Source organism: Phyllostomus discolor, chromosome 13, assembly GCF_004126475.2.
Source record: "Phyllostomus discolor isolate MPI-MPIP mPhyDis1 chromosome 13, mPhyDis1.pri.v3, whole genome shotgun sequence".
In the NCBI taxonomy this organism is placed as follows: Eukaryota; Metazoa; Chordata; class Mammalia; order Chiroptera; family Phyllostomidae; genus Phyllostomus; species Phyllostomus discolor.
Genome location: NC_040915.2, coordinates 21,648,815 through 21,659,534, shown reverse-complemented (window position 1 = coordinate 21,659,534; position 10,720 = coordinate 21,648,815). Strand labels below are relative to the sequence as shown.

General features: G+C 48.8%; 1 protein-coding gene across 1 annotated transcript; it reads right to left on the bottom strand.

The window, feature by feature from the left end:
* Nucleotides 1-218: 218 nt before the first annotated feature.
* GM2A (GM2 ganglioside activator) lies at nt 219-10,287 on the bottom strand. Its single transcript, XM_028528097.2, has 4 exons — nt 9,811-10,287; nt 4,654-4,815; nt 2,741-2,923; nt 219-2,393 (listed from the first exon to the last, which is right to left on the bottom strand). Exons 1-4 carry the CDS (start codon nt 9,898-9,900, stop codon nt 2,238-2,240), a joined length of 591 nt encoding a protein of 196 aa, XP_028383898.1. The 5' UTR covers nt 9,901-10,287; the 3' UTR covers nt 219-2,237.
* Nucleotides 10,288-10,720: the final 433 nt, after the last annotated feature.

The window sequence follows — 10,720 nt, the reverse complement described above, 5'->3', positions numbered from 1 at the left end:
TAAGTCTTAAAATGTGTAGGCCTCTGACCCACTAATTTCACGTATAAGAATTTATCCTGTCTTTTGTGTTTGCAAAAAAAAATGTATGCAAAAGGAGTTTATGTTCTTTATAATAGTAAAAAGTCTCAGAAACAGACAACATTAGGTTAAATTATGACTCATCCAGAATAAAATGCTATATGATGCCCTCAAACATTGCAAAAATGCACCTACGGATATGCAAATATATTTGTGGTTTATCAGTGGAAGAAAAGCAACATATGAACCAAAATTAGACAAAGACAAGAAAATAAAGCCTCAGACCAAAATTCTGAAATCCTGGGATGTGATCAATAAAAATGTATATACAGCCAATATAAAGGAGGAACTCTGCAAGTTAAAAAGATTTATAGCAATACATCAATAGCGATGTTTCAGTCAATGATGGACCATATATATGAAGGAGGTCCCAGAAGTTTATAGTGGAGCTGAAATTCCTATTGCCTAGGGACACCATAGCCATCAAAAGGTCCTAGTGCAATGCATCCCCATGAACATGAGTATTTTTACTGTACCTTTTCTATGTTCAATACACAAACTGCCACTCTGTGATAACCGCCTGCAGTACTCAGTACAGCAACATGCCATGCAGGCTTGGGACTCAGGTGCAATAGGCTGTCCCACGTAGCCTGGCTGTGCAGGCCACATACACCATCCAGGGCTGTGTAACTATACTCTACGGTGCTCGAGCAATGACGAAATGGCCTAATGACACACCTCCTTGTCATTAAGCAGCACATGCCTACATTACCATTCTAGGCTTCGAATTCAGAATTCAGGACTGGTTTGTGGGTCTGTAAGTTGTCACGCAGAACAGGACAATGGACACACACAGGCACCTGACTTGGGTCCACCTCTCTTCATTGGATCCCTTCCCCAGAGCAGCTGCTAGGGGATCCAACCCTCAGCATCCACCACATGCACCCTGACAGTGCTCACAGCTCCGAGAGGCTGCCTCCACCTCCCCGAGCACTGGAAGGGCCTACTGCTTGGGTCAGACACTATGGCTCTGGCCCTAAGCAGGGACAACCAGCACCAGAGGAATTGTCTCAAGGCCAAAATGACAAAGCATGCATGTTCTTACAATAGAGGCCATAAATTGGCCTCCCTGAGCCAAGTCTCCCCACCGAAAAGTCTGTCTGGCCGCTGCACAGTGTTTAAAAACATAACTGCTTGCCAATGCTTAAACATTGTAAGATTTCATATAAAAGTCTGGATTGCCAGCTTCTGTATGGAAAAAGAAATTGAGAATATTTGGCAAACCGGGCCTACAACATTCTCACTAGTGTCTCCAGTGAGACACTAACTGGCTGCATCTAAAAAGCAGAGGCCCCTGTCAGCAACACGTGCCCTTTCCAACTCTCCCAGGCCCATCGGCCCCAATCACAGCCCCCTCCCGAGACTGCGCATCAGATGTCTCACATCGGCACATACACGCTGTTATAGAAAGGGAAGACCCGTGTGCGTTCCCCGTGGCCCTCGTCACTCGGTTATGTCTCGTGCTTGGCCCTGCAGGCGCCTGAGTTTGTAAACTATCTTAAATACTATGTACAGCATCCTTAAATCTCTCTCCCAAGGAAGCCCCCACCCACCCCGTGCCCTGCCTCTCCAGGATATGCTGTGCCCCGCTTGCTAGTTAGGCAAATCTAGAAAAGACTACCTCAACTAATTCTAGATGTTACCAGGGAAGTACGCTTGAGATCTACTACTTCAGGCCCTTCACTGCAGGAAGGGGCTGGAGTAAAATGAAAACTGTTAACACTCTCACTCTGCTTTTAAGTTAACGACAACACAATTTTAATGAGAAAACCATGAAGTTACTACAGGAGAGCAAGGCTGGGTTAGTCTGAACGTGGCATCACAACACGTGTTCGTCCTGTTGCTGGACTGTTTGGAAGATGAGTTAAGCTCTGAGACGAGAGCCGAGCCGCAGCGGTGAGGAGGAAGAGGGAGTGGCCAGCCCGGTAGGTGTCCTGAGCTGTCAAGAACAACCCAGCTCTCCCTACCGTAGGTTCAGGCTGCTTGCCCACACCTAAAATGTAAGTGGCACAAAATGGTTTGCAGCGAGGGTAGTAGCATTACTGTGGGAAGGGGGTTGAAGGGGGACAGAAAATCGGAATTGGGCCTTGACAAACACAAGACAGAGGAAGGGGGTCACCTCCCTCACACCCCTTTGTTCTTCTGCAGCTGGTGCCACATTATAAGGCCTCTAGAGAGATATTCATCTTGAAACAGCCCAGACGTTTCTCGCCGTTGCTTAGGATGCTCTGGATGCGGTAGTTTCCGGTGCTGAGCAAGCCAGGCAGGTCCAGGTGGGGCAGGGTGAAAACACTCTTGGGCAGTGAGTATTTGCCCTGTGGAAAAGCCAATGGGTCGCAGGTCAGTGGGAGCCTACTGACGAGACCCTCTCCTAGAGCCACCTCTAAGGCTACAGCCGTGAACCATCCCCGCTCCTGTTCTCCTGAGAGCCACAGGAGATTAGAGATCGCCATAGCACTGAGAGCACGGCCAAAAGGCACTGAAGGCCACAGCAAAGTTCAAGTCTCCCATTTCACAGATGGATAAACTGAGGCTCTCTAAAGAGAAGCAATTCAGGAAAGATCATACCCAGATCTGCAAGAGGAGAATGTGAGGATCTTTCTCTCTGAACCCCAGGTCTTTACTCTAGTCTAATGCTCTCTCTCCCTCCCTGAGTACTTACTTCTTTGAAGGGACAGTGGCAGGGAAGCCCATAGGCATGCAGGGGCTCTGGGCAGGGCTCTCCAGGGGGAAGGAAAATGTCAAGCATGTTACAGACGTCTTCATAGGTACAGCTGCCGATCTGTTCCACACACGGGACTTTGACCCACAAGCCAGCCATTTCCTTCTGCACGATCACCTCCGCCTGGCGAGAAGAGTTGGAAAAACGGTCAGTTTCGAGGCAAACCTACTAGCTCCTGTGCCTCTTTAACAAGTCACCATTTCATTTCAATCACAGAGATTTAAATTGTTTGGGATCTTAGAGATTTCCGAACCAGAAATGACAGTATTGTGGCATGTGCCCCAATATTACCCTTTCCTGAGCCCATGACAGACCTGAATAATCAAATGTGATTTTTTCCCTTCACTGAACCACAGCCTTAGAATTCTTTAGGCAGTCAGCACCACCCCACGGCTGAAGCTAACTCGGGCTGACATGCCTCTGTCATTATCTGACTGCTGATTGGCTAACTCAAGCACTGCCTCCTAGACTTTCCCAAAGTGTGACTACAAAATGCAAAGAAACTTATGAAAGGAACTTGAACCTCATTCGGATGGTATACAAGCCTGGAAAGGATTTTACAAAACGCTCAATGTCAACAAATGTGTGGAAAGAGCCAAAGCTGTTGTTTCCAGTAAGAGGACAACTGGGTTCGAACATTTGGAGGCACTTTGGCAATGTGTATCAAAAGACCCAAAAATCTCCTGGCTGATGTAGCTCAGTGGATTGAGCGCAGGCTGTGAACCAAAGTGTCGCAGGTTCAAGTCAGGGTACATCCCTGGGTTGCAGGCCACAGCCCCCAGCAACCGCACATTGATGTTTCTCTCTCTCTCTCTCTCTCTTTCTCCCTCCCTTCCCTCTCTAAAAAATAGTAAATAGATTAAATCTTTAAAAAAAAGACCCAAAAATCTGCATCTACACAATCAGAAAAGTAGAGAAAGGTGCTTTTTAAGAATAATCTCTGCAAAGGTGTTTATAATAGCCAAAAACCAAAATAAACAAAAAAAACTGACCTGGAAACAAACTGAATATCTGACATTAGATTTGTTAATTATGGCAGATCTATAACAACATTTCTGCCATTTAAAAATGATTAAGTAGATCTAAGCCAAATGCCATAGAGAGAGATATGGAACACATAGCATGATGCAAAAAAGGGGGGGGGGAGTTTAATAGCACATGCCATATAATCCCACCCATGTAAATATATATATTTACAAATGCAGAAAAAGTCTGACAGGACATTTAAATAGCTACCAATGATTATCTCATGAGGAGTGAGATTATAGGAGGACATTTACACAGAGCACTGCCAATTTTCACATATGTATCTATTAAAATTAGCATTATATGTCATTTTATGGGGGACTGTTCCAAAACATTAAAAATGCTTACCTCTTATCACGAGGCAGTGAGACTTCAGGTGACCCCTCCCCCCACCCCATTCTGACCATTATCATTCTCTAAAGTTGACTACGTATCACTTGTTAGTTGATGTGTCTGTGTTCTAATTAATGGCACCACTACCGAAACCAAAATGCCCAGCCAAAGCTGTCAAACGACAGTGAGCACTGTGCCCTCCTGCCCGAGAGGTGGAGCTCTCCTGCCAGGTGTGAGGAAGCCGTCAATCATGTGCTCGGCTGGAGGTTGCTGGGGCTGACAGCAGATTCCTTCCCATCTGCAGCACTGTGACACCGAGATTCTATGAACCTCAGTACAGAGTCTACAAATGCACGCCTCCTTTGCTGCTCTGGGATGCCAGGACCCTCCATTCCCTGAGGAACTGGTCCCTTGGGGCCCTTAGGGCCCCTGTCAGCTGGCCCACAGCCCCTTCCCTCAAGCTCCCAACCGATCCCACCCACCCTCAGGCTCACCCTCAGGGGAGAAGTGAGGGTGACTCTCGTCAGGGTCTCGGCACTGACAGTCACATTCCCGGGATCCACAATGGGGCTGGGCTCCACGTTCAGGCTTTTGATCAGCACAGGGTCCTTCCCGTTGTCACAGTTCTCCCAGGAAAAGCTACTGATCCGGAACGCCTAGGGACAATCACAGCAGCAGGAAAAGAAAAGTCGGCCAAAGGAAATCTCACCAGTTAGAAGGATCAACAGAAATGATCATGGGCGAGGGAGGTGGCTTCCCCCTCCGAGCTTCATCTGTAACTGAGCATCGGTGAACCTGGGGTGACACTTGTTTTACCACTTCATAAGCAGGACTGAAGTAAAGGCTCAAAATGTAAGACCCTCAAAAGCATGCCAAACTATAAAGCCCAGTACACCAGACCATGAAGCGGTTCATGCTGGAGGAGGGACTGGAACTCGGTGTTACCGATGCTCAGACCCTCCAAACAGGAGACTAACCATATCCGCCTCTGGTAGGTGCCTCCTCTGACCTCCCACCTCCCTGCTCCCCACTCCTCTCCAGCCAGTCTTGGGATCCCCTTAGAAAGCAGCTCCTGGAGGGTTTCCCTTTGCAGCCCAAGCCATGGACCTTATTCCCATCACACACCCCACCCCCACCCCAGCGCAGGCCCAGGGACGATAGGAAACACAAACACAGGAGGAAGCATAACATCCGAAAGGTCACCCTGGAAGGGTGTGCAATTAACCCAGAAAGGGAATAGGACACACAGGAAACGACCCCCAGGGAGCCACATGTTGATAAACAATTCTAGTTGAATGAATGACGTTCCCTAATCCTAACCAGTGCTTTCTGTCTCCCATCCCATTGCTCAGGCCCCTTCTCCCTTTGAGTCACACTCCTCCCTTTGCTGAGCCACTTCTCTTCTTCCTGCACATCGCCCAGAGGTCTCCTGACTCCACCATCTTGTCCAACTACACATGACCATGAGCGCCCTGTGCCCACGGCTCCGTTCTCATCTATGATCTTTCGAACTTCCCACACACCATGCAGACTCCCTGCCCACCCACCCCCACACCTTTCCCAGCCCCCTCTGAGAAACTTACAATCCGCCTACCATGCACACCCCAGCTTAGAAGGAAAACCTACTACTCCCACACCGCCAAGCCGATCCCCATCATCAACACACCCACAGCCAACTGGGCCAAAAAGGAACACCTAACCCAATCTGGTTAGGTGACAGATTCTCTCTGCCTCTGATTTGGGAATTGAGATGGAGGCAAAGTCACTCAGAGGACCTTGGGCTTTGCATTGTTATTGGGTCACAGCTTTGGGATGGGGCTAGAACTCGAGACTCATGCATGACCCATGGCTAAGACAAAGGGACAAGAATTAAGGGTCTGTGGAAAAGAGAACGAATGTAGTCATCTACCTCCTCCCCTCCCCTATCAAAATAGGCAGTGAGGGGCATGGCTCTGGAGTGAGATATGGGGTAAGTCAAGGCTTTAGTCAACCGACATGGGCTGAAATCCTAGCTCAGCCACCATATCATGTGATGATACAAGCAGTTTCCTCTTCAGTCCCAATTTCCACATCTTTTAGGTGGAGGCATTTATACTTTCCTCTCGGGGCTCTTGCAAGGGCGAGAGCATATATGTAATGCTCATAACACAAGGTCATGCCCAAAGCATGAGCTGGCTCACTGAACGACAGCCACGGGCTGTCCCAGCCTCCACTTCTTTCTTGCCTCCAGTTCCATGAGATTCCTCATGTACCTGGGGTAAACTCACCTTTACTTGAATTTCTTGGGATGGGTTTCTGTCGCTTGGAATGAAACACTGTGCCGTGACTATGAAAGGCAGGACAGGGCCTGGTTCATCCCTGTATTCCCCAGGGCCCCTTGTACAGGGCAAGAGCCGATAAATGCGTCCTTCAACATGCACTCCCCAAACGTGTGGAGCAATGACCGCAGACTGGGCTCAGTGCTGCGTTAACAGCGGTAAACAATTAGAAAGGTTCCTGCCCTGTCTTTAGAGCTTAGTCTAAAGTATCCATTGCCCACTATGATTCTGAGTGCCATAGCAAAACAAAAGACGAAAGTAACAAAGGACTTACTTAAATAGGGTGATGAGGAAGTGATACTTAAGGTAGACTCCTACAGGATGAGGAGTCAGACGTGTAAGTACAGAGAGGAGGAATGTCCAGGCAGAGGGCACATGTGCAAAGGCCCTGTGGTAGAAAGCAGCTTAGCTGCTCTGGCACAAGAAAGCCAGTGGGCTACGTGCTGTGGACAAGGGACCCAGATGAGGTTGAAGGGGTGGCAGGATCATTTAACACAGGACCCCACAGATCATAATCAGGAGGCTGAATTTTCTATAAGTGCAATGGAGCCCCCTTGCAGGACAGTGCCATGCTCTGTTTAATGGTCGAGACCAGCTTGGAGAGGAACAAGGTGGAAGTGGGGAGACCAGTTACAAGACCACTGTCACCTGAAAAAGTGCCTGGAATTAAGAGTCAGGCTGGGAGGTACGTAGGAGGACTAGCCATTTTCAGGGGCTGCTTTCACAGATTCTAAGGCAACCTGATGAACATGGAGGACTGATCCCAGGCTGGAAAAAGTGTCCAAAATGCCCTGTCGGAGCTGAAGAATCCCCTCCCCTCTCCTTCTCCCAGGCCCTCGGGGAGACATAACAAGGTGGTTTCCAGATGCCTGACTAGAGGCTTCAGTGGCAATTAATTCTGCAGCTGAGTCAGCCTCATCCAGAAAAGCAGTTATGATGAATTAGCAATGCCCACCAAGGGCCAGGCCTGGCACCAGATATTTGCCATCCCAGTATGTGGGAAGAGTCAATATGGGACAACGTAGGGCAGAGGGGCAAGGCACAGCTCTGGAGGCAGAAATATGGCTACAGATCACAGACCTGGGTTCGAATCAGACCTCAGCCACTCTCACTAGCTGAGACCATGGCTAAGTGAATCCCTCTTGGGTTCGATTTCCTCATCTATCAAATGAGCATAATTACATCCTCTCACTAGGCTACTGGGAGAGGGAGAGGTTTGTATACAGAAAGCATAGGCCACAACTCTTCAAAACTGTCAAGCCCATGAAAACAAGACGGAAAAAGTATCACAGCCCAGAGGGGACCGGGAAAACAATAAACGCAATGTGGTCACTGGATTGAACCCTGAAACACAAAGACGCCATTCACAGAAAAGCTGGTAAAATCCAAATAAAAAGTCTAGTGTTTCATGAATGGTAACATAGCAATGTCGGCGTCTCAGTTTTGACGAGGGCACCGTGGTAAATAAGATGTTAACATTAGGGGAAACTGAGTGAGGAGTATGTGGTATCTGTTCTATCTGTGCAAGTTCTCTGTAAATCTAAAATTATTTCCCCCAAAAAAAGGTCTATTAGGAAAAAAAGCACGTGGCTTAACACATAGCACACAGTGTATGCACAATAAATGACAGTCACTGTAGACTACCACAGAGTCTGCATTCCCAGCATGGGGCCGGGCATTCTCCCCTGGTACCCAACACAGCATCCCAAGACTGGTTAATGCTAGAGGAGGAACGGGAACTCAGTGCTCTGGATGCTGAAAACACTCACAGCCTGCATCTGACCTGTGATCTCGGGGGCAGGGCTTGGAATCACATGATCCCAGAGAAGTCCTACACGATGGCAGATAAGGATTGAGATGGCCACTTGGCTGTGTAATCTTGAATGAGTCCCCTATCCTTCTCTATGGGCCTGGGTGTGGTAGATGAACTCTATGATGTCTCAAGCCCCCTCCAAAACTGTCAATCTAAGAACGCTTTGGAATGGTCCCGCATGGCATCCATAGCCAAAACATATAGAATGGGGATGTAGGGCAAGCTCGAGCCCTAGCTGAACTCCACCTCATAGCGGTCAGACCTGAAGCCAAGAGAAACATTCTCACCCTACACTCGCGGACAAAGTGTGAGTCCTCTGGGAGAGTTAGCCCAAAGAGCCCGCTCCTTCCTTCAACAGGCAAACAGACTCCTTGCCCCTGTGGCAGGGTGAGGCTGAGTCCAATGGCTTATATCACCTTATCTAAGATTTTAGAACACTTCCCTTCACCCACAACCCACAAGCAAGAACAGGTTGACATCATGCCCATTTCATAGATGGAGAGACTAAGGGAAGCTCAAGGAGCCCCAAGGTTATGCCCATGGACTAGAGACAGAGATAGGATCAGAAGCCAAGCCCCCCAGCTCTCAGTCCTATCCTATCCCACTTTCCCCTAACACCACAGTTTATTACTCTCAGACAAATACTTCCAAGGTGTTTGGAAGAAGGGGATCTCGGCTGGGCCTCTCTCTTTAGCTGCTGCCAGCGATAGTGAGCGTCTTGCCCTCAGCTATGCACCAAAGCGGCAATGAAACTAGGCTCCTCTGGGTCTCAGAAACACAGAACTTCCCTTCCCCAAGGGTCTGAAGCTTGGGGTGAGCGAGAAGTGGAAAAAACAAGCTCAGAGGTCAGAGCCTCTCCATGGCTCACAACCAGAGGTAGGGCTGGACCTTGGTCAACCAGAAGTGCAAGTCTGGACCTTCTGGCCTGGGGGGCCTCTCGAACCCACCCACCCACCCATCAGGACAGGCCAAGCCACGGAGCAGTACAGGGGAGAAGGGAAGGGTGCCAGGCCTCTTCGTGGGAGAAAGGGTGGGCAGGTAAACAGGGCTGTGTCTCTGGGCCTGGGAGCAGTGCCTAAATCTTCCAGGTTGGCAAAACTTCACTCAGATGTTGGAAAGAGGGCAGGAGAGTACATGAGTAAGGGAGCTTAAACCTTCTGAAGAGGTCTGGAGCTGAGCGAGGTCTTACCACCACCACCACCAACACCCCCCCCACCACCACTGTACAGATGGGTGAAGGAATTCAGGACGGGCCTCCCCAAAATGTGCCACTGTGGTATCTTTCCTACCTGCATGTGTATGTGATTAAATTTGGTTATTTTCTCTCGTTAATCTGTCACCTGTCAACAGACAAAACTTAGAAGGGCAGAGGTAAGCTTCTTATTCTCCCACATAAGAAAACAAACCCTGAGAGAGGCTTTGCTGCAGAGAAGGAATTTCAGGGACCGAAATAGCTATATCCCATCCCAGCCCATCAGGCCAGGATAGTGGGAACAGCCTCCTAAAAGAGCCGCACTCACCTGTTTCGTTGGGACCTTTGCAAGGACCCCAGGTCCCGCGAGAAGCAAGCCCAGGGCGATCAGGATCGGAGCCCGCATCCCGGGCATCATTGCAAAAGTGGGACTGCACGAAGATGACAACAGCGTCTGAGGCTGCCGCGACGCCTTTTAAATGCCTGTCAGAGTTGGTTATGCAAAGCTGTGTATTGTTACGCAAAGCTAAGCGCCGCCACTTCCAGATTCGTCCCAACCTGCTGGGATCTGGTATTTCCAGGCCTTGAGCTGGAACAAATCTTTCCCAACTCCGCACCTTAGAGGTTCCTCCATGAGCGTCTTTTCCTCCGCGTGGGCGTCAAGCCCCCAAGTTCAGAGGAACGAAGGTGGAGCCAAAAACGGAAAGGGGCGCGGCTGAGTTCAGGAACTGGGCTGAGCTGACAGCCTGAGAGGGAGGCTGGGAAAGAAGGACCGAACGTCAAGCGAGGGCGGCGGGGCCGAAGCGCGAGGGAGGGGCGGGGTCGAAGAGGGAGGGCGGGGCGTAGCCGTTGCTTCCGAACTCACGCTGTGACAGTCAAAGCGGGAAGATCATTTTTTCATCAAACAAGATTTTGTTAATCTACTACATTTTGTAATTGAGGTTTGCTTTTTAAAGAAGCAATAGGGGTATTAACCAGATTGCAAACCCCACAAAGGATGAGACCATGACTTTCATTCACTGATGTGTACTCGGTGCCTGACACATAAAAGACAACCAATCTTTGTTGAATAAATGGATGTATGAAACTTACCTAATCATCTTCTTAAACATTTTTTTTGGAATTAATTTTAGATTTACAGAAAAGTTGCAAAAGTAGTACACAGCTAGCTATCTGTTTCCCCCATCGTTAACAAGAAGATGGAGTGTTTTTATAAAACCTGGAAAACTGGCATTAGT

Coding starts and splice junctions, on each gene's coding strand:
- GM2A (XM_028528097.2), bottom strand. CDS start 9,900: ATGATGCCCGGGATGCGGGCTCCGATCCTGATCGCCCTGGGCTTGCTT. Junction 4,816..9,810: donor CAAAGGTCCCAACGAAACAG/GTGAGTGCGGCT, acceptor GATTGTCCCTAG/GCGTTCCGGATCAGTAGCTT. Junction 2,924..4,653: donor CCCTCACTTCTCCCCTGAGG/GTGAGCCTGAGG, acceptor TCTTCTCGCCAG/GCGGAGGTGATCGTGCAGAA.